This window comes from Populus trichocarpa, chromosome 9 (genome assembly GCF_000002775.5).
Source record: "Populus trichocarpa isolate Nisqually-1 chromosome 9, P.trichocarpa_v4.1, whole genome shotgun sequence".
Taxonomy (NCBI): domain Eukaryota; kingdom Viridiplantae; phylum Streptophyta; class Magnoliopsida; order Malpighiales; family Salicaceae; genus Populus; species Populus trichocarpa.
The window spans coordinates 10,515,873-10,537,810 of NC_037293.2; the positions used below are offsets into that span (position 1 = coordinate 10,515,873).

At 34.8% G+C, this 21,938-nt stretch overlaps 5 protein-coding genes across 5 annotated transcripts; 2 read left to right on the forward strand and 3 right to left on the reverse strand.

Annotated features, from left to right (window-relative positions):
• Positions 1-1,768: 1,768 nt before the first annotated feature.
• On the forward strand, positions 1,769-2,363 carry LOC127905754 (auxin-responsive protein SAUR23-like). The gene has a single exon (XM_052455741.1). It carries the CDS (start codon positions 1,833-1,835, stop codon positions 2,127-2,129), a length of 297 nt encoding a protein of 98 aa, XP_052311701.1. The 5' UTR covers positions 1,769-1,832; the 3' UTR covers positions 2,130-2,363.
• A 2,332-nt stretch (positions 2,364-4,695) lies between these two features.
• LOC7494276 (uncharacterized) lies at positions 4,696-8,666 on the forward strand. Its single transcript, XM_002313708.4, has 5 exons — positions 4,696-5,196; positions 7,096-7,392; positions 7,495-7,713; positions 7,839-7,967; positions 8,068-8,666. Exons 1-5 carry the CDS (start codon positions 4,915-4,917, stop codon positions 8,272-8,274), a joined length of 1,134 nt encoding a protein of 377 aa, XP_002313744.2. The 5' UTR covers positions 4,696-4,914; the 3' UTR covers positions 8,275-8,666.
• A 98-nt stretch (positions 8,667-8,764) lies between these two features.
• On the reverse strand, positions 8,765-10,435 carry LOC7494275 (uncharacterized). The gene is made up of 3 exons (XM_002312952.4): positions 10,043-10,435; positions 9,814-9,907; positions 8,765-9,658 (listed from the first exon to the last, which is right to left on the reverse strand). The coding sequence occupies exons 1-3, from the start codon at positions 10,117-10,119 to the stop codon at positions 8,909-8,911; spliced, it is 921 nt and encodes a 306-aa protein (XP_002312988.4). The 5' UTR covers positions 10,120-10,435; the 3' UTR covers positions 8,765-8,908.
• A 6,382-nt stretch (positions 10,436-16,817) lies between these two features.
• LOC18102154 (uncharacterized) lies at positions 16,818-18,265 on the reverse strand. Its single transcript, XM_024608547.2, has 3 exons — positions 18,127-18,265; positions 17,911-17,998; positions 16,818-17,706 (listed from the first exon to the last, which is right to left on the reverse strand). The coding sequence occupies exons 1-3, from the start codon at positions 18,207-18,209 to the stop codon at positions 16,957-16,959; spliced, it is 921 nt and encodes a 306-aa protein (XP_024464315.2). The 5' UTR covers positions 18,210-18,265; the 3' UTR covers positions 16,818-16,956.
• Positions 18,266-19,237: 972 nt separating this feature from the next.
• Positions 19,238-20,297, reverse strand: LOC7494273 (aquaporin TIP3-1). Its single transcript, XM_002312950.4, has 2 exons — positions 20,247-20,297; positions 19,238-20,125 (listed from the first exon to the last, which is right to left on the reverse strand). The coding sequence occupies exons 1-2, from the start codon at positions 20,295-20,297 to the stop codon at positions 19,412-19,414; spliced, it is 765 nt and encodes a 254-aa protein (XP_002312986.4). The 3' UTR covers positions 19,238-19,411.
• Positions 20,298-21,938: the final 1,641 nt, after the last annotated feature.

Here is a 21,938-nt window from a genome sequence, read left to right on the forward strand (position 1 = left end):
TTTGTTTCATGTTGACCATACAAGAAGCAGAAGAAGAAGCAGCAGAAGCATGATGAATTGCCTTCTGGATCTTATGAGATTATTAGTACATTAGTGAATCATATGCTTTAGGATGATAGAATAGCGATGGTCACGTAAAAACTATAGAATTGTATACAAAACAAGCAAAAAGACTTGTATTAGACAAACCTCGTTTAAAGTTTTTGTTTTTTTTTTTTTTGCTAATCAGATAATTTTCCTGTGGCTGTTGCATTATTTTTGTTTTGGCCTGCATTAATATTTTAGGTCTTTATGAGTTTTTAAGTTTTTAGTCGAACCCATGTTGTATTTTTAATTTTTGGGCTTTGGCATTCAAGGAATGAAATTTTCTATGTTCTTGATCAAGAAAAAGGAAAAGGAGTTATTGTATTGTACTTGATGTGCAACGCAACTTCGACCATTATTCTGTCTTTCGATTTTTTTTAATGGTGGCGAGGTATTTCTTCTGTTTATCTACTGATTTTATTTATATTTTTTTCATGCTTTGGATTTCAGATTGGATTGTGTGACAAAGTTGATACGATTGCATGGTAAGCAAACAGGATGATTGGAACATTTCTATGATTTTTGGTTATGCCTACCCGGCTTGTGGGTGTTTTAAAGTAGCGGGGAAGAGAAGGATAGACGACCTTGAGCAACTCCTGTTTCGATGCCGGTACTGGTATGCATTTTCACACTTCATTGGAAAAACTCTAATGTTTTTAAGAAATTAATTACAGTTCTGATATGGTTCTTGCAAATTTCTGTCGGATTTTAGTTGCAATGCTTGCAGTTCGTCAGAGAGTAGGAGTCATCTAATCTCTTGGTATGATATCTTGAAACTTAGCTTACGGTTTTTTGTAATAAGTTTTATGCTGTTCTGTTATGTCTATGATTTTGTTTTCGGTTTTTTCCTGTCTTGGAAGGCTAACTATGTACAGTGAAGCAAAGCTGGCACTCTTTATATATCATTGGCATCCGAAAACAAAAGTATGTATAGTCATCCTAAATCTGTAAAGCAGCATCATCCGGTCGGTTATCTATCTTTTAATTAGTTATCCCGATCGACTGGTTTCTTGTTTTGACTGCTTCATGGCACATAATATGTTTATGACTGTTTTTTCCGGAGAGTGTTTCAGCCAATTTCTTGAGCAAAGCAGATGAATCGTTCGTTGAGTTGGGTCCCGTGGTAACTCAAGAACCTAGCTGCTTGTCAAGAAGGACGTAATCGCTTGAAGTTGCCCGGCCCATTTTTCATTTGTGTTCCCTCATCGCCATCGGTGCCTCGATCTGTCACTTCACCTTGGCCTCAATCATAGAGATAGTTACATTGAGATGTCATCATTAGAGTATTCAAGACCACTCGATAAGGTGGGCGATTTCTGGACTTAAATAGTAGAGACCATTGATGAGTGGCTCTTTGCCTTCGAGAATAAGAATCATAGTGGTATTAGATGCATGCACATAAATATACCAGTGTACAGCTGCCTGTTTTGAAGAATTAATAGTGAGTGACGCCAGGCTCGGACCAAGATGTGTGTCTCGATATTTAGGTCTCCAGGAATCAAGTGGTATCTGTGGATCAATAAGACAGAGAAACTCAAAAGAAGCTGTCGAGCTTATCCTTATTGAGCTTAAACCCATCAGCCAAGTGGTGTGTGAAGTGTCCCTTTTGGAAGAAATACATGCACCCATTTCTCATCTCTATAAATACGACTACTTCATTTGGCCCTTCCAACTCCCAAGCTACTTCACTTCCAAATTCTCCCCTTCACTCCCAGAACCAATTCTATTCAAATCATACATTTCCTGACATGGGTATCCTTAGTTTTCCTTCTGTGGCTCATAATGCCAAGAAAATCCTCAAACATCAGTCTCTTCTTGGTAGAAATCACTCAAATCTTCCGGAAGGGCACGTTGCAGTGTACGTTGGAGAATTCCAAAAGAAGCGGTTTGTGGTCCCAATTTCATATATTAATCATCCTTCTTTCCTAGCCTTGCTTAATCAATCCGAGGAAGAATTTGGCTTCAATCATCCAATGGGTGGTCTTACAATTCCTTGCAAAGAAGATGCCTTCACTGATCTCACTTCTCGGCTACACGACTCGTGAACAAAACCAAGAATGAAACGAAGAAGTTCTCAACAATTTTGATAGGGCATTCTTTTCTTAATTAGTTCTTTTTCTTGGACAGCAGAATCTTAATAGAAACTGGCTCCTGCGTAGGTTTTTTTGTCTATCTATTTTTCGGTTTTGTCATTGAAATGATGTACGTATTATTAATTGGTTTTTATATTTCTTATAATTTCTCTGGTTAAATAATAATAATTAAAAACATAGATGAACTCTTGGCTTCTCAAAAATCTCTCAATGAATGACAGGCTAGATGTAGAGTTTCATATTGCAGTAGCTAGTCAGGTGCTTCTTTGTCCCCGCAGTCACATGAGCATGCGAGTTGGAAGAAAGGCCAAGTCAACCAATCCCATCATCCTTTGAGAATGGAGATTCAGATTCCCCCCAGAAAGAAGTCGTTTCAAAGAAATCTGTCCAGCTAAAACATGGAAGATGGAAAACTTTCCAGAGCCCAGAAAAACAATCAAATTCCTAGTTTCTTACCTACATGTAAATGATGGGTTCTAAGCTGAGCAAACTGTTGGTAGCATCATCCATTGCATAAATTATAGACACAAACATTAAATTTTCATGGTAGATAGGAAAATGCATGGAGAAATGCAGACCAAGTTAAGTTTGAGGTGAGTATATATGGCAGCATCGGTTGTCGCTGAATGCCTTGGCAGGAAATTTGCAATTACATGACTAATTATGTAAGAAATTAAGACCATGGCAACTTCTAATTTCTGCACAAGATATATCAGTGCAAATTCCTTGCGCATGTTCTGATTTTAGTTAAAAACTATGATAAAATAAGGCAGTGGATTTTCTTGCAACTTAGATTAATTTAAGCTCTTGCTCAGGTCTACTGCATCTAGGGCAGTTGTTTTGGACTTGTTAAATGGCTATGCGTTGCAATTGCGAACACCTGTAATAAACACTCAGGGCTCGGGGCTTTATGCCAGCTATCTTGTGATCAATTGTATGCCTTACCAACCTGCTAACTCCGCACAAATTTTATACCAGTGCTGTTAAAATTGTCCTCTGACGAGCCATGCAACTAAGGTCACTGTCTGCTCCCATCGGGACATATCAGTGCAACCGAAAGTCCAAAGTTAAAAGGCCAAGGAATCAACATGGTCCTGGTGTTGATTCTAGCTAGACATAACATTCCCTGTTGTTCAACTTGTCCTGAATTAAGAAATGAGAGTGTGCTGATGCAGCACCAGAGAAATGGACAATAATTATGTCTCGATTCAAGACCCATAATCTTGAACATGAGGGCATCTAGCTGTAGCATGGATATTATAGCGACCACTGGTAAATTTCGGCAACCATTGAGCAATGTGCATGCCCATTATCTCATTCTATCCTGGCAGATAAATTTAGGCTCGGCCGCACAAGGCTAAACACAGCTGAGACGCCAAATCTCAAAATGTTAAACCACATGATTAGTTGATTATGGCTATGTTGGGCCCATTTCGATGACTTTACAGACTTCAATGCCATACTGGCCAAACTGGAGAGGTTGGTTTATACTCCCTCCTCATTAAGGCCAAGTTTGATCAGTTTGGCATTTAAGTCTCTGAAGTCTTAACAAGAATTTCACAGCCCATTATTACGTACGGTTCGAATTTCAAAACCATTGAAAAAAATCCCCATAGATTGATTAACCTCGGTATGAATATCCCATGTTTGATAATAAAAAAATAATTTTAGTTAAAGATATCATAATTTGATGTACCCGGTCTGCCTCACCATGCTTGTTGACCTAGAAGATATTATATTCAAAACTAATATCAACAGGAAAAAATAAACAAAACATTATAATTTTAATAAAAAAAAATATTTGATCCGATGGATTAAGGGTGTAACTAATAATCGGGTCTCACAACTATAAAACATAGAAAGTTTATCTTAACATGCATGGACAGAATTTCAGGTTAGGTAAAAATTAAGAAAAAAAAAAAAAACAAAGACGCGGAGCCGATTAGGCTGACAAGTCGACGTCTATCAAGGACGGGCCAACCAAAGTGTAATAAAGGACGGTGAGAGGCAAAGACTTGTAGGTGTTTGGTGGGTCTGCTATCTAACCTTTTATTTTAGAGGCTCCCTAACCGCCCCACGTGTCCTATCCACACAAAGGATTAGTGGTCACCAGCCACTCTCTTGGTTTAAGGGCCTGATTAGTTCTGTCTCCAAATGTGTTTAAGCCTACTGATTATGCTTAAGGGGATTTAGTTAACGTTAATTAGAAGAGACTTGTCATGTTCCTCGAACCCAAGTTTCTATTAAAAAAATTATTTAGTGAGATAGAGCTCAATTATGTTTTTTTTTTTATCAATTTAATCCCTAGCTTCTGTTTGTATATTCTAAAAAGAAATACGTCCATATATTTTTTTAAGTTCTTATATTTAAAAAAATAAAATTAGTAAATTTTAATATTTTTAACAACTGCTATCATCCTCCTACGTCCTACCTTTAAGTTTTCTTAATTCTTTCTTGGGCCGACGTCGTACACTAGAAAATGCTTCTTGAAAAGGAAAAGGAAACGTGCCGTAAATGAGCCACACTCTCGCAAAGCAGAAAAGCCACTCTGATGATCCCATTCTCTCACATATTTAAAGGCTAAGGACCCAAGAAGCAGAGAAAGCAGCAAAGGGAGACTCACCTAGAGCAGACCTTCACTATAGCTCGTGTGTGATTCACGAGATACACACACAAAAACAAAGCCAAAGAACTCACAGGAAAGGAAGAAGAGAAAGGAAAAGGGTTGAGAGAATTAATGGAGAAGAGTAAGGGTAGCAGTAGCGGTAGCACAAGCACAGAAAAGATAAAGACAAGTGGGGGAAATGGACAGGTTTTAGACGGTTCAGATATAATGGAGTTGGTTGGGAATGAAGAGGTGTTTAGCAGTTTTGTGGATCATAAGTTCCAAGAGCTGGATAGGGATAGAGATGGTAAGCTCTCTTTGAAAGAACTTGAACCTGCCGTTGCTGATATTGGCGCTGCCCTAGGCTTGCCTGCTCAGGGTTCATCTCCTGATTCTGATCATATCTACACCGAGGTTAGTAATATTTCATCGCTCTCTTTACTTTGATTCCTTGTTTTCGTCCTTCTCCCCCTCTCTTCAACGAGGTCTCGTTCTTTGAATATAGACACAAGTTAATCAATCATAGGTTTTATTTTTTTTCCTTTTTTTATTAATCAAATTAAGGACACAATTAATCCTAGCTGCCACAATCTTGCTGCATTAACATGGTTCAAGAATCAATCTAGATATACCCTCAAAAAAAAAAAACATAAACGTTTTCACTGCGCTTTGAAAACCTAATTCTACCTTGAGTTTTATAGCCTTTTGCTGGCAATAAAATTAAGTTATTCATTAAATTTATTTTCTCTTTAAAAGATCTCAAATTTAAATTTATATATGTATATATAAATAAATATTCTAGAAATAATCAGAATTTTGTATTTTGCTAGCTTGGAGCCAATGTAGGAGATGGGTGTGTTACGTATGATTTGACTTTATACACCCCCTCGTTACGTCTTAAGTTGTATTTTTAATTGCACTAGAACTCCTTTAACTTCAACAACAACCTAAAAATGTCTCATTGCTTTCATCATTCTTTCGTAAGTTTTAATTAAGTTAATTGCTCCAAAACTTTTTCCGGATTCGTTGTTTATAACATTGATGATTTAATAAACTTTCAGGTTTTAACAGCGAAATTACTAAATTCTCCATCTTTAGCTTCCCTCGAGAAACACCTAAACTGTTTTTCAGTTGGTCGGTGTTGTGGGTTAGCTTTTCAGTTCGCCTTTAGTACTTTTCCCACTTGACTTCTATCATTCTTTTCCCTCTTCTTTTTATCATTAGATGTTGGAGAGGAATCTGCAGATGAATGTTGTGCAAACTACATGAACATTTTCCCTTCTTCAGTGTGTATTAGATTGATTTCTATGAGTAATAAAAAGATGATTTGATAGCTAAATGATTTCATAATACTTCCAAACTTGAGGGTAATTAAGTAAAACAAAACTTATTAGGGTTGGTGTGTATGTAATATTATTAATTAGAAGTTAAAAAATTATATACAAGGAAATTTCCTTGCTTGATTGAAGGGGAAAAAAACAGTGCAAATACCCCGTGAAAAAATCGATAGTTGAAATACTGTCAATTGGGGAAAAAAATGATATTTATAGTGTGTGTTTGATATATATTGTAGTGCAGAATAATTTTTACATGAAAATACTACAGAATAATTTTTTTAATTTTTTTATGTTTTACATTATAACATTAAAATTATTAAAAATTAAAAATATATTAATTTAATATATTTATTCAAGATAAAATATATTTTTTAAAAACATTCAAAACCAGAAATTACTTTACACCAACCAACGTCTTAGCTAATTGACGAATTTAGAAATACATATTTTTATTTTTTTTGAGTTTTTCATATGTGACCTAGTATGATTTTTTTTGTTTGTCGGCCTGCTTAGATTTAAAAAGGCAGTGCTCTAGTGTGGACATGACCAAAAATAGGAATGTATAACCAACTGCTCCTAGCATCGTAATTAATCTGTGGAACCAACAGCTCCATTGATGAAATCATGAATGTAGGCTCTATATCATATTTTAACCTGTGATTGAGTGCATGATAAATGTGGGAGCAGTAAAATATCATCTCATGCTCACAAGAACATGCATGTAGAATTGTCTAGCTAGGACCACCAACGCAATAAATTGTGATTTGTCTCTTTCTAAGAATCCAAAAGGGTTAGAGAAGTTAGGAGTAGGAAAAACTTGTAATAATGTTGCATCAAATATCATGCTTGTTACAGCAATTTCTTCTTAAAACTATAAAACTCTTGTAGTAATAATAATTATTATTATTAATTCATCTCTCTTTCTCTCAATCCATAGTTTTATATAAAAAAAAAAAAAACATGCATGTTATTGTAGGTTCTAAATGAATTCACACATGGCAAGCAAGAGAGAGTGAGCAAGACTGAGTTCAAAGAAGTTCTATCAGATTTTCTTCTAGGCATGGCTTCTGGTTTGAAGCGAGACCCCATAGTGATCCTCCGTATTGATGGAGAAGACCTCTTAGAGTTCATCAATGGACCAGATTATGAAGCAGAAATGGTGCTCTTGTTTTCACAGTTAGAATCACCTGATGGATCACTCCATGACCACATTGTCAAAGTTTTGGAACAACTTACAGTAGATCAAGGGATGCCCCCGTCTTCAGATTCTTGGGTAAGTAATGGAATTTTATACCATGAAATTAATTCAATGTTGTAACATTAGTTAATATGGGGTTTTAGTACAAATGGTGGAGTTATTTTCTCATGTTCGTAGGTAATGAGCAACATTGTGGAACCAGCTTTACAATCTTGTACTGGTCAAGATCATGACAAGCCGCTTTCTCAAGAGACATTCCTGGCGGAGTTCAGGAAAGTGGCAGAGAGTGTAGCTCAACATCTCAAAGAGCAGCCTGTGATTGTTGCACACTGTGAAAACACCTTTGATGGAAGTGGAATTAGGAGACTCTTATCCAACAAATTTGAATTAGACAAGGTTTGGATCTTACTATATAACCTCTCTTTTTTTCCATCAAACTAATCAGCATTAATTTCATATTTTATTGAGAAAGATTATCATAATTACTATTTAAGTTCTACAATTCATTATGAGCTTGGCAGACACTAAACACAGCAACGGAGAATGCCCCAAAGGATCGCAATGGGAAAATATCTAACGAGTATTTGCGTGTGGCACTAGATGCGGTCGCTCCGTCAGCTGGCCTGCCTCCAATCGGTGCGATCCAAGAGGTAGCAAAAAGCCAGCCATTACTAATTCACAATTAAGCTTTGCTACTCTGGTCTGAAATAGGATTAAAATGTCAATTACTTTTGAACTTCAATGTTTCAGATGGACGAGGTTATAAGCGAAGTGTTTAAGATGATGAATGCAGATGATGGGAAACTGGTTAAAGAGGATGAGTTTAAGAAGATGTTGACTGAAATCATGGGAAGCATAATGTTGCAGTTAGAGAGCAACCCCGTCTCCATTTCTTCAAATTCTGTTGTCCATGAGCCCCTCGCTTCCTCCACTACACTTTTGCAGCCATCTTCCTAGTTACAAAAATCGAATCACAAAATCTAAGTTCTTGTTTTAAGCATATCGCGGAAAATATATTTATAGTAAAAATAAAATAACAAGTCGAATAAATGTTTGTTTAATTAGGGCTAAGTCGATCAGTAGTTCGGTTCTTGTGCTAGCCTCTTGAGTGTGCAGATATAATAGAATAGAGGGTCAAGGCGTCGAGCAATATTTCAACGATAATCCTTCCCTACTTGGTGTTCTTCGTTCTTCCTTGATATACTAATCTATCTTGTTAATCCTTTATTGGCAGTCTTGTCCATGATCTAGGATTTTGATTGTGTTGGCCACAGGGTGTTATAATCCAAGTCATATACAGTTTTAAGTGTAAATTTATGTTGATTTTAAGTAATCTAGTGGTTATAACATGTCCATTGCAAACTGTAGATATATATATAGACTGTATTATATAGCACTTTGAAGCCATGCAAGCAGTTAGTTAAGCCTGATCAATGATTTGGATGAGTTAAGGACGACGACTCTACATCTTGATGATGATCATATTATTACAATTCCACTCAGATACAAACATAGACAGAATTTAATTTCCCAAACTGAACATAACCATCCTCTTCCATATCCTTGAGGTATTATTGAATATAGTTTTAGTCTATTCTATTGTGTGGGAAAGCTGAGGAGGAATTAGCTTTGTGTAGAGAGCAAATAACACACAAGCAATACCAGGCCCAACCCAGAATACCCAATGACCATCCCAAAGATGGCCCCCTCTAACAATTGCTGGCCCTAAACACCTTGCTGGGTTCAGCCCAGCCCCAGCATAGCCCTTCGTAGCCGTGACAGTGGTTGAAATGTAAACAAGAAGACCCACGACTATTCCGATGATGATAAAAACATTAACTCGGCCTAAAGCCTTCGCTTGGCGTTGATCGAAGGCCATCCACACTGAAGCAAAAAGAAACACAAACCCACAAATTATCTCCAGCCAAAGGGCCTGGCTTGTCTCTAGGCCGATCACAGTCTGCCCATCTGGCCCTGGAGCAACAACGGTGAGGGTACAACCTCCAAGTGAAAAGGTTTGTTGAATTTCTCTGTTTACCACAGCTTTTAGTGCTAGGGCACCAAAAATGCCACCAACACATTGTGCCAAAATATAGATAATAGCTTTTGACAGAGAAACAAGGCCAGTTAGCAAGGCAGCGAAGGTTACAAGAGGATTAATGTGGCCACCAGAAATGGGAAAGGTAGCTAGTATGAGAATTGTGATAATGATGGCAGCAAGAATTGATAATATGAGGTTTGGTATTTTTGTCTCGATCCGAATGGTTGAAATAACGATGGTGTCCAATGTAAAAACAAGAACAGCTGTGCCTATGAGCTCTGCCACTGATGCTCTCCATACCTGAGCAGACACAACCCTTACATGGTAAATAAATTTGCTGACCTACAAACGTAACATGTTGCCTATACATATCTACAACTTATGTTGTGCTTCTAAAATCAACAATAATAGTGGCTGGTTTCAAGGTTGTGAACGACAATTTAAGTACTAATTACCGTCAAAGAAACAAGGTCTTCCAATCCCAATATCTCGCTCAATTTAGTGGATTTTTGCTTCTTCATCCTCTTCTCGTTTTTAACTACCTCTGCCCTGCAAAATTAAATGGACAAAAAAAGGCTTATAAATTAATTATAGTTACTAGCAATAATACTTCATGATCTTATAAATTAGAAAGGATAAAAGCATGATATGTCAAAATAATAATAATAAAGTTTTGGCACTTACGTTGGTGTAGTGGCAAAACGTTGTATTTTGTTAGCCCTAAAGAGGTTTTCTTCATCGCCCTCTGTATATCCAGCCATCTTTTCCTTCTGTCTACAGCCAGAAACCTTGTTAATCAAGGCGACAAGGGATTTTAAATCATTTATTCTATCACTTGATTTCAAGTTTTATTTCAATTTGCTGTCGATTGGTTTGGTGTCATTCCAGATGACCAGTAATTAATTTTGATAAAGTCACAATTGCTTTCACCTTGTCACGTCTAAATATTTAAGATCCATTATGCCATTACAACTTCCTAGCTAATCTTGAACTACAATATTATATCATATTAAACCACATTAATTTCCCAATTGGATTAATATTTGTTCATCTGATTTGTTAAAATTATTCACTTCTGTTTTGACCCACTACTCACAGTTCACAAGTGCGTATGTTGTATATATCTATACAGATCCAAGCATGATCGTGATCCCTCCAGTCTTGGGATCATGATCTTGTTCTATATAATTATCTTCCAATAAACATGATTTCGCCCTTTGACGGAACAATTTGGAAATATTCTGATTCCATCACACTCATCTCTTGAATTTTTATTTTGACAAATCAGATAGCAATGACAATTATATAAACAGATATTATAATGTGTTAGATAAATGGGGTCCTGAAGCATCTGATTAAATCCAACTGTGTGAACGTGGTATGAATATTATAGGTCAAGGAAAAATGTTTTTAATTTCTTTTAATTTTCTTTAAGAAGTTGAATTAGAATAATATATGGATCTTAATGCAGATTTCACAACGAAATATATTAAAATATTACAGCTAGATATATGGAATTGACACCAAATTAACAATTAATTAAGATTTTAACCATCATTAATGAACATGTTCTAAGCTTTTAACTTTCACTCTCCATGTATTAAAATAGTACTTGCAATCAACTGAAAGAAGAAATTATTTAAAACCCGATTGCTGGCTTGTAGACTTTGATTAACCTGGTTTCTGGCTACATATTTAGAGTGCAAAAGAGGGAAGAATGGAAAGAGAAGAATAAGATGGGTGGATATATATATATACACAAGAGCTTTTGAGGATGAAGAAAGCCTTAGTGGTAACAAAACCCAGCCTTATGCCACTACACCACTGTAAGTTCAGAACTTCATGATATCATGAATTGTAGAAACAGAAGAAATTAAGAAAGGATTTGACCGTGGACGGTTTAAACCAGAAATCAAAAGTAAATCTCGAAGTCTTAACTTAAGTGTAAATTTGATAATATTGTGCAGAATATTTTTTTAAAATGTTTTTTTAATTGAAAATAAATTAAAATAATGTTTTTAATATATATTTTTGATATCATGATATTAAAATCATTAAAAAATATCTAAAAATATTTATTTATATAAAAAATAGTTTCAAAAACATTTTAAAAATCAGGTTAGACTGCATCTCTAGACTCACTTAGAAAAAAAGTAATCTTATGCATCACACTTCAGATTCCTAGCCGTTTAATCTGAAATTGATTGGATATCATAATCATGAACCATAATTGCTTAATTTTTTTAAAAATATATATATAATTTTTATTATGGCCAAAATCGTTTTCACATTATTAAAACATTGTTTCCTAACTAATCCGGTTCAAATATCAATTCAATAAAAACTTGAAAAATACCTAAAAAATCTAAATAATCTAGAAATATAGTTTTCGAGTTGGATAATTAATTAATTAATTGGTCTTAATAATCTTATCAATTATTCTCAGCTAAGATAGTTGATAGCTTATAATTATTACTTGGTGAGCCAAAATGACTTGTGCCTAGTACCTATAAAAGATCCTTTTTTGTGGAGATGAGGATTCTTTGATAATAAAATCAGTAATTTTATAGAGATAGAAAGTGTAATGATATTTTAGATAAATAGACTCTAAAAATATATATGATAGAGAATGAAGAGATTGTGAACCTTTGACTTGAAAGATTCATGGTGTATTTATAGTTCATGAATCTTATCATTTTGTAGAGAGGAGGGGTTGGAGTGTAATTTTACTTTTATGATATTTTGAGTTGTATTATACTCAAAATAATATGTATTGGATCAATATAAAATAATGAAGGACTCGCATAGAATCGTGGAAAAATATCTGGCAAGTATTGGGTTCAAACCTATTAGAGGTGGAAAATGAATCTACGCACGTTGCTTGAACCCAAATATGTTAGGTTTGGGATACGCTCCTGAGCTCGAGTTCACGAGGATGTTGGGGTGCACGCCCAGCTTGCTGAGCATGTCATGCCCACAATGGGTGCACACCCAATTAGGCATACGCCCTGCAAGGACTTGGGTTTTTTGCCCTAGCTCATGTTTTCTGAGAAGTTGGGCTCGGGCTATAATACCCGAATCCACCTTCTTTGGATCCTTTATTGTGTATATTGGGATAAGCTGAGTACAATGAGTATTTTTAAGATGGTTTATTTCGAGAGAATTTTTTAGGTTTGTTTTGAAAGGATTTTGAGGGTATATTGTATTTCAACCTATCAAATACGAGCGAGCGAAAAACCAATTCACTCGAAGAGTTTTTTTTTTTTTTTTTTTTTTTTTTATCAAAACTCACTTTGACGTTTCCGAATGAAGAGTACAAAATACGTCTTCCATTGTTTTTGAAGGAAGGTGTGTGTGTATATATATATATATATATATAAAGGGAAAGATTCCAAAAATGTCATGTCAGGTGCCAAATTCAACCAGCACGTGGGATCATAATGAGAATATTGAAACATAATATATGATTTAATATCGTAATTATAACATTTATGCTTTCTTAGATATAATCATAACATTTTTGCTTGCTTAGATAATTTTCCACCATGACATAGTATTCCACTGGCAAATTGAGCAAAGGTGGTATAAATATCTGTTGTGGGTTGATTAAGAAAAAAATTGTAAACATGAGGTTGTTTTTAAGTGTTTTTTTAATAATAAGTTTTTTTTATTATGAACAAAAAATTTGATATATATATTTAATAAAATATTTCAAGAATAAAATACATTAATAAATATTAAAAAAATTGTTAACTAAATTAGAAAGCTAATTTGTTTTTATTTAATTACATGGTAACAGTTTTACCGATGAAATTTTTCCATCGGCGTAAGACACATATTCCGTTGGTAAATTAATTACCGACGAAAGATTCACCGACGGAAATGCCTTGTTGGTGAATCTTTCGTCGGTAATTTTTTGTTCGTCGGTAAATCCGTTGGTAATAAAAAAATAAATTTATCCGCTTTATTTCGTCGGTATATCCCTCGGTAATAATATTTTTTTATTACCAACGGATTTACCGATGGAATTTCCGTCGGTAATTATTTAAAAACATTTTAAAAAAAAATTTATTTTATAAAATTATAAAATAATTAAATTAACATAAATTAACACTGTATAACATATACTCAAAATGCTTGGAAAAAAGAATAAGAAAATCAACTCAAACAAATTTGCAACAAAAAAATAAAACAAAAAAATAAATTCAACTAAAAAAATTCATATGAAAAAAATGAAGTTGCAATTGCTAAAAATTTAAAAATCCTATAAATAAATCAACTAAAAATTGATCTCATATGAAAAAAAAAAACTCACAACAACATTTATAAAATTATTAAGAACAAAAACAATTAAAAATAAAATAAAAAATAAATATAGTGAAAAAAATCATGAAAAAAGAAGAAAAAATAAAAATCTTACCTTAATGTAGTTGCAAGTGAAGCTAAGGAGAGAAAAAAAAATTTCGTTAAGCATATTAATTAAAAAAAAAACTAAGAGGATAAAAGAAAAAAGAAGAAGAAGACATACCCAAACATGAAGGAAAAGAGAAGGAGATAAGGAGAGAAAAGAAGAGAAAGAAATAGATAAGAAATGATGTTTTTAACATATAGTGAAGAAGAAGAAGAAGAAGAAGAAGAAGAAGAAGACATACCTTAATGATGTTTTTTACATATAGTGAAGAAGAAGAAGAAGTAAAAGAACAAGAAGAAGAATAATAATAATAAGAAATGGGTCTGTATCTTGTGAAATAAGGGGATTCGGGCTTTTTATTGGGGCGAGTTACCGTCGGATTTACCGACGGATAATTGAATATTAATATTTTTTAATTATTTCATCGGTAATATTTAATTTAAATTTTCAATTTCGTAAAATGTTTTCAGAAACCGCCAAAAAAATACCGATGATTTTTCAATCCGTCGGTGATTCTGTCTGTAATATTTAAATGAAAATTTTAAATTAATTGAATTTTTTTAGAAAACCGCCAAATAACACCGACGACTTTTCAATCCGTCGGTGATTTTGTCCGTAAAGAACAACAATTAACAGTGCAATTGGAAAGTGAACAATTCTGGAGCTCTCTGAAAAATACCGACGGAAAATTCCGTCGGTGATTCCCTTTGTAATTGACATGATGAACAGTGTTCACAGTTTACCAACAAATTTACCGACGGAATTTATTCTGTCGGTAATTCCGTTGGTAAAAATGACATGTTATCATTTTTTTTTACTTTGTTTTAATTTTTTTTCCCACGGTAATTCTCTCGGTATATACCGAGGGAATATTTTCGTCGGTAAAATCCCTCGGAAATTTACCGACGAAAATATTCCATCGGTATTTCCGTTTGTATTTATCAATTTTCTGGTAGTGGCAATAGTTGAATTCCATTAAAATAAAATAATTTTTCAAGATAATTCCTCATTTTTTTACTAATATTTTTAACTTTAACTAATTTTTTTTACTGTGTTATTTATTTAATAAAAAAATAACCCACGTTAAAAAAAAGTTGGCAATTTCAAGCTTTTAGATGTTTATTTTTATGCTCAACCGTTCTTCTAAAAAAATGATTTTTTTTTGTTTTAAATATTTTTTTTTGTATTTATTTATCGTTTTGATGTACTAATATTAAAAATAAATTTTAAATAACAAAAACAATATTATTTTAATATATTTTAAAATAAAAAAACACTTCAAAAAAACAACCACTACTAAATACTAATCACTATCTAAGATCCTCGACCACCATGCTTTTCTTTCAATTCGATTTCAGTTTTTCCCATTCTATTGTATAGAAGCTTTATTTATTTATTTATTTATTTTATAATCATCGTAGAAGCCTTTTCCATTATATATTACCACTCTTTGATACTTTCCTTTCCTTGTATTTTTAAATAAATAAAAAAAAACCCTGTATGCAAAATTTTGTTTACCTTTTTGTTATCATTTTCCTATGAAGAACTATGTGTGTCCCTATTGCCCATGATCAAAATCCTTCAGGCCTTCAACAATTTTTCAATTACACAATGGGATTTTTATCTAAGCTGGTCCATCTTTAAGTCTAAAAATGACTTCATCTACCATTCCAGCAGACGACAAGTGAGCATAACAAGAAGAAATATATAGCTATAATTAACAAGGATATATTGTCCTGCTCCATATGAATTAACATCGTGCTAAAGAAAAATTAAATCTAAAAATTTTGCATGAGGGAGAAACCCCACAAAGTGCAAGTAGATCAAGTTTATTTCAAGGGCATTGATGAATATCGATTGATGAAGAAATAAGATTATACCTTTAATGAAAAGAATTCATGGGCAGCAATGACATGACAAAAATACTGTCTTTTCCCTTACTCGAATTTTCCAGCTGAAATCTTGAGTGTTTCGTTATTGAATCCACGAAAATGAACCAAATCCACGCCTCAATTCTACATTATGGAAAGGGAAGAAAGCTCTCATTATTTAATCAGAAAAAAATATGCAAGATGGATCGGGGTATATTTCCACAACGTTCAAGATGATGAGGAAAGTCCCAAATGAATCTTAAAAGTAGTATTTTGGCTTTCTGTTGAAGAGAAAAGTTTACGTTTAAATGAAATATCGAGGTTACTCTTTTCTGATTTAGGTTACTCATATTGAACAAGCTGATGCGACCTTGGTTAGCCTTTTATGCAGGAATATCGAAGCGGGACATTTAATTAATTAGTTGGGAGAGGCTTGATGAAGGTGGATCAGACTGAATTCTAATGGTTCAAGTCGTGGCTCACTTAGGAAAGCTGCTGCTGGAGGTTTGTTACGGGATAGCAGTGGTCGTTAATTTCTTACATGGTTTTGCTGATAACCTGGGGATTTGTTCTTCTCTTACTGCTAATGTATGGGCAGCTTATCATGACTGCAACCAGCATGGAATTTCGGATGCCGAAAAGTGGAGATTGAAGTGAATTCAACGATCTTGGCTGCTGCTATGTTGGGGAAAATTGACAGCTTGATAAACGACCCTGTGTTTAAGGAAATTCAGCAGCTGCTGCTTCTTCCTTAGCAGGTCCGTGTATTTTTTGTGAGGGAAATCGTTGTGCTGATTAGCTTTGCTAATTGTGGCCATGATTTTTGGTTGTGTCGTCATCGGCTACATACTGTTCCTGAGAAACTATTTACTTAGGTTTTGTATGCAAACTTGATGAGAGGGAGTTATATATATATAAACAACTAACTTGGTTAACCTAATGAGCTTTATACAATGAAACATAATATAATATAACTAAGCTTATATCTAAAATTATGTTTAATAAAAATCTTACTCGTTTGCACAATATAATTTTATAGTTTTTAATCTTTAACCTCTTTATTTACCATAAAAATCCTCTTCTCGAACAAAAAGGTATTATCCTCATAATCATCTTTAACAGTATTGAAAGAAAAAAAAACTATAATTCGTTATTCTACTATTGAAATGAGAGATCATTCTTGAATCAAGCATAATAATAAATAGCATTAATAGGACGGACATGGTGATCTTATTACATCAATCGTTACCGAAGATAGTCACAATCAAATTTAACATCTAAAAAATACATGAAACAAAGATTTCTGCTTAATGCTTTTATTCTATGGTGTGGGCAAGTTGGCGTGGAATGATCTTCGTGTACACGGCGAAGGCCACGCATGCAATAGCTGGTCCAACCCAAAATACCCAATGCCCATTCCAAAGATGACCTCCTCTTACAATCGCCGGACCCAAACACCTAGCTGGGTTCAGCCCTGCCCCTGCATAACCTTTCGTAGCAGTGACTGTGGTGGAAACAAACACGAGAAGGCCTAAGACTATTCCCACGATGATCAAAACACTAACTCGGCCTATGCCCTTGGCTTGACGATGATCGAAGGCCATCCACACTGAGGCAAAAAGAAACACAAACCCACAAATTATCTCCAGCCAAAGGGCCTGGCTTGTCTCCAAGCCTATCACAGTCGGCCCATGTGGCCCTGGTGCAACAATTGTGAGGGTACAGCCTCCGAGTGAATATGTTTTTTCAATTTCGCTGTTTACCACAGCTTTCAGTGCCAGAGCACCAAAAATGGCACCAACGCACTGGGCCAATATGTAGATAAAAGTTTTTGAAAGGGAAATAAGGCCAGTTAAGAAGGCAGCGAAGGTGATAATAGGATTGATGTGGCCACCAGAAATGGGAAAGGTAGCTAGTAGGAGAATTGTGATAATGATGGCAACAAGGGTTGACAGTATAAGGTTGGGCATGTTTGTCCCTGTCTGAATCGTGGAAATCACTATGGTGTCCAAAGCAAAAACAAGAACAGCTGTTCCCAATAGCTCTGCTACTGATGCTCTCCATACCTGAGCAAACAAAAGATTATTTGCATGGTAAGGCGTTGCCCTAAAAATTCGACATGCTACTTCGGTAGTTCTGAAGACAATAATAATATTTAGATCTCCCGCACCAACTTATAATACAATTTCAATCCGCATGAGCCCATAAATCCATGTAATAATTTATCACTTGGAAGATATATTTTGTTAAGAAGTATGCTATATAGTTACCGTCAAAGAGAGAAGGTCTTCTAAGCCCAATATTTCTCTCCATGTAATTTGCTTAGTCTTCCCTCCCTCGTTCTTAAGTGCCTCTGCCCTGCAGAATTATATGAAAAACAAAAGGCTAATTAGCTCCAGTGACTAGCAAAATCTCAGGACAATATTACAAACTGGAAGTGAGAGAAAAAAGAAAAAAGAGAAGGAAATATGAAGTTAGGCACTTGCATTGGCGTGGTGGCAAAAGGTTGGATTCTATTTCCACTGTTGAGGCTTTCTTCGTCCGGAATAGGCCCTGCAAATCCAGCCATCGTTCTCTTCTGTTTGCATGTCTCCTCTTTGAACTCTATAAATATATATAGCCAGAAACCAGATACTAATCAAGTCTACAAGCTGGCAGAATTAATAAATAATTTTTCTATCACTTGGGATATTGTTTTACTGGGAATTGAAAATATCTTACGTTTGAAACAAGATTGATATTAAAAAATAAAGAAAAATGCTCCCAGTATTTTCACATCTAAGATCCATTAATTAGGCTCCCAGATAAAACGAAAAAAAATAATTTTCCTTGAGCCATGGGCAACTCAATATTATACCCTTTTTTTTACTTTGCTTTATCACATTGGTCCAACTGGAATATTTAATTCCAGATGATGCAATACACCAATTATAAAACAAAATAGAGTAAAGGTGTCCATATTGCAAGCTGGTTTGCCAAATAACTGAGGCATTGACTTATCCACCAAATAATTCAAAAGGCAAGAACAAACAGCCATAAGCCCATGCTTGCATTAAATGCACATGCATGTTATCAATAAGGATCACAGCTTGATCCTATCCCTTGAGTCTTGGGATCATAATCGTGTTTAATATAATTCTACTCCTATGCAAGTGCTACACTTTTCGTGCATGATTCTTCATTGTTATTATTTTAACCTTCCTCCGTTAATTTGGGAGGTCTTGTTGTGGGGAGTTGAGATTGAGATGCCCTTTGTAATTTCAACACAGTCGATCATTCCTTGAAGCTCAATGTCTCAAGAATCCGATTTGAAACAATGCACTTGATGTTTATTGAGATGTGTGTGTTTCTTATCCTTCTCCTTGCGTATAATTATGATTCAAATTTTAGATAAAAAGTGAAAGTGAAATTTTCATGAATTTTATGTTTTTGATAAAAAAAATCATATTTAATAAAACTAAATAGATAAATTAAGTTTTGATATATAAAAGTGAGTCCATAAATATCAACTAGCTATAAAAAGAAAAAAAAAAAGATCGAAGAGCCTGAACTTGATATATAATTTCATGGATCAAGATTGAATATCATCTAGTAGAAAGAAAAGTACAAAGGTAAAGGATGACAAACATTTCTTCTTTTCCTTGTAGCTGGTGGCCATGGTTTTCAGGACCAGGACGTCTGCCTCGACACTTTCTTCTAATGTTTTATTAAGAAAGCCAATTCTCCAAAAGAACCCTATCTGTAAAACATCAAGTTCGTCATCTCCCCTCATCATGACGTCCCTGTAGGCAAGGTCAGAGTGAATCCATAATAAACAATACAAGCAACAAAAGGTCCCACCCAGAATACCCAATGGCCATACCATAATCGGCCTCCTTTCAGTAATGATGGCCCTAAACACCTTGCAGGGTTCAAGCCCGCACCAGCATATCCAGCTCTTCCCGTTACAGAAATGGACACAAAAAATGCAAGTGTCATTGCCCCTGCCAGTATACCACATACCATTTGTAAACCTAGCTCTTTGCATCTTCTCTTGTCAAATGCCACGGTTACACCAACAAATAGCACAATAAATGTGCATGAGAATTCTAATATAAATGCATTTGTAGGGCTTATCCCTTCACCATTTCCATCAATCATGCAGCCACCCAGGGAATATTTTTCTTCTGCATTTTTGTCCATTACACTCTTGATTACTAGATAAGCCACGATTGAGCCTACACATTGAGCCGACATATAAAACAAGGCACGGACAGGAGTTATAACACCTTCAAGGGCGGCAATAAATGTGAACACAGGGCTCATGTGACCCCCTGATAAAGGGACCGTGGTCAACAGGAAGAAGAAGGCAATGACAAAGATTGCAAATGGGATTAGAAACTTGGGCTCGGCAGTGGTTGATTCCAGGCATGAGATTATGGAAGTGGTTAATGTGAATAACAGGCAAGCTGTTGCTACTAGCTCAGTTAGGGTTGCCCTCCACATCTGGAAAAATGAAGGCACACGATAACAGTTGCAAATTAATAATCCTATTTTTGCTAGAAAATTATAAAGAATAAGTAGTAGTCACTGATATAACACTAGACATTTGATAAATCAAGCAGACCTCTGATGAAAAGATTTTGTGGGCACCAACGGAATTCAGTACTTTTATCATTATGGATTTTTTTTCTTTCAAGTCTGTTGCTTCGCAACCCTGGAGCGATTTTGAAAATGCTTGATTACCATCATCTTGGTGGTGTTGGTGGATGACCACGTCCATTTGGACTTCAATTCCAGGGAAAAGTATGAAAGCTCCCTACATGTATGAAGAACTAGGTTGCAAGGAATATATGCAGAATAATTCAATAAAAAATAGGATAAAACAAAATAAATTGACAAAATCAAGAGGAGGAGGGCTATTGTCTTTGCCATTGGAGGTGGGTTAAGTGACTTGATCTATCGGCCATGTCCCGAGTGAAAAGTCCAAGGACATTCTACATTAAAATCCTCAGGCTTTGATACAAACAAAAAATGTTATGGTTAAATTATGAGCTAAGGTGATAGGATATCCATTATGAAAAACTAAGGATTCTTTTGGATAATGATTAGATATATCTTGCATATAGTCAGATCTCTAACGAGAGGCAAGGTTGCCCTGATGCCTTCACTAGCTGTTGTCATTGCTGAAATATAGTTTCATCACAGGATATAAAATTCAGGATCAGCTGTAGGTTCTTTTAATAGTGTGCAAAAATCTACATCCTCTTTGATTTCGTTTGAACTATATACTAATTTCTTGCTAGGTTTAGCCAATTAATATTTTTTTCAATTCATACTGAAATTAACTCGTTGTCCGAGTTGTAAATCTTTTTAGACTGTTTAGGTCAACTCGTGATGCCATAAGTTTTTTAATAACTATATACATCAATGTGAAAAGATTGATATTATTGAATAGGTTTTTTGTTGGAATGAAAACCGCTAGAGAGGTCTGAAAATACTAAATATCATTACATTTATTAAGAACAACTAATATATAGATATAGTGGTATAACCCGATCTTAATTAAGATCAAACAGGCTTGTACTTTTAAAGCGTGTTCTAATTTTAACATCAAACAGACGTGTTTGAGATTTTTTTTATTTATATTCTTAGGTAATTTCTAACTAGAAAAAATATCAAATTAATTTTATTTTTTTTAGTATTTATAATAATTTTGATGTACTAATATTAAAATTTAAAAAATCTAAAAACTATTATTTAATTTCATATAAGCAACAAGCAACGAGTTATTAATAAAAATATCATATGCACCCCAACCCCCCTAACTACAGAACATTGTGCCCATGAAAAGGCAAGAGATGTATTATTACATTGACAGAGACGACAACATGATGCACCGTATAAAAGCTTCTCTATTTTGATTCTGCTCCAAGGAGGTGTTCCCGTGGAATTATCTTGGTGTAGAGAGAAAACGCCACGCTGGCAACTACAGACCCAACCCAAAACACCCAATGCCCCTTCCACGGATGACCACCTCTAACGAGCACTACCAGAAATTCGCTAAATAGCAACGGATTTACCGACGGAATATTTCTATCCGTAATTTGAGGTCGAAATTACCAACGGACAATATTCCGTCCGTAATTCAGTCGGTAACTACCGACGGACAATTTTCATCGGTAGTTACCGACTGAATTACGGACGGAAAAGTTTCCGTCGTAAAAAAAAAGCGGGTCGCTGACGTGGAGGTTTTGGCGGGTTATTTTTTCAGACGGAATCACTGACGGATTCAAAAAGACAGCCCGTACAGCGACCG

Coding starts and splice junctions, on each gene's coding strand:
- LOC18102154 (XM_024608547.2), bottom strand. CDS start 18,209: ATGGCTGGATTTGCAGGGCCTATTCCGGACGAAGAAAGCCTCAACAGT. Junction 17,999..18,126: donor CCTTTTGCCACCACGCCAAT/GCAAGTGCCTAA, acceptor ATAATTCTGCAG/GGCAGAGGCACTTAAGAACG. Junction 17,707..17,910: donor AAGACCTTCTCTCTTTGACG/GTAACTATATAG, acceptor TTGTTTGCTCAG/GTATGGAGAGCATCAGTAGC.
- LOC7494273 (XM_002312950.4), bottom strand. CDS start 20,297: ATGATAAAAGTACTGAATTCCGTTGGTGCCCACAAAATCTTTTCATCA. Junction 20,126..20,246: donor ACAAAATCTTTTCATCAGAG/GTCTGCTTGATT, acceptor TCATTTTTCCAG/ATGTGGAGGGCAACCCTAAC.
- LOC127905754 (XM_052455741.1), top strand. CDS start 1,833: ATGGGTATCCTTAGTTTTCCTTCTGTGGCTCATAATGCCAAGAAAATC.
- LOC7494275 (XM_002312952.4), bottom strand. CDS start 10,119: ATGGCTGGATATACAGAGGGCGATGAAGAAAACCTCTTTAGGGCTAAC. Junction 9,908..10,042: donor CGTTTTGCCACTACACCAAC/GTAAGTGCCAAA, acceptor TTAATTTTGCAG/GGCAGAGGTAGTTAAAAACG. Junction 9,659..9,813: donor AAGACCTTGTTTCTTTGACG/GTAATTAGTACT, acceptor GTGTCTGCTCAG/GTATGGAGAGCATCAGTGGC.
- LOC7494276 (XM_002313708.4), top strand. CDS start 4,915: ATGGAGAAGAGTAAGGGTAGCAGTAGCGGTAGCACAAGCACAGAAAAG. Junction 5,197..7,095: donor CTGATCATATCTACACCGAG/GTTAGTAATATT, acceptor ATGTTATTGTAG/GTTCTAAATGAATTCACACA. Junction 7,968..8,067: donor CAATCGGTGCGATCCAAGAG/GTAGCAAAAAGC, acceptor TCAATGTTTCAG/ATGGACGAGGTTATAAGCGA.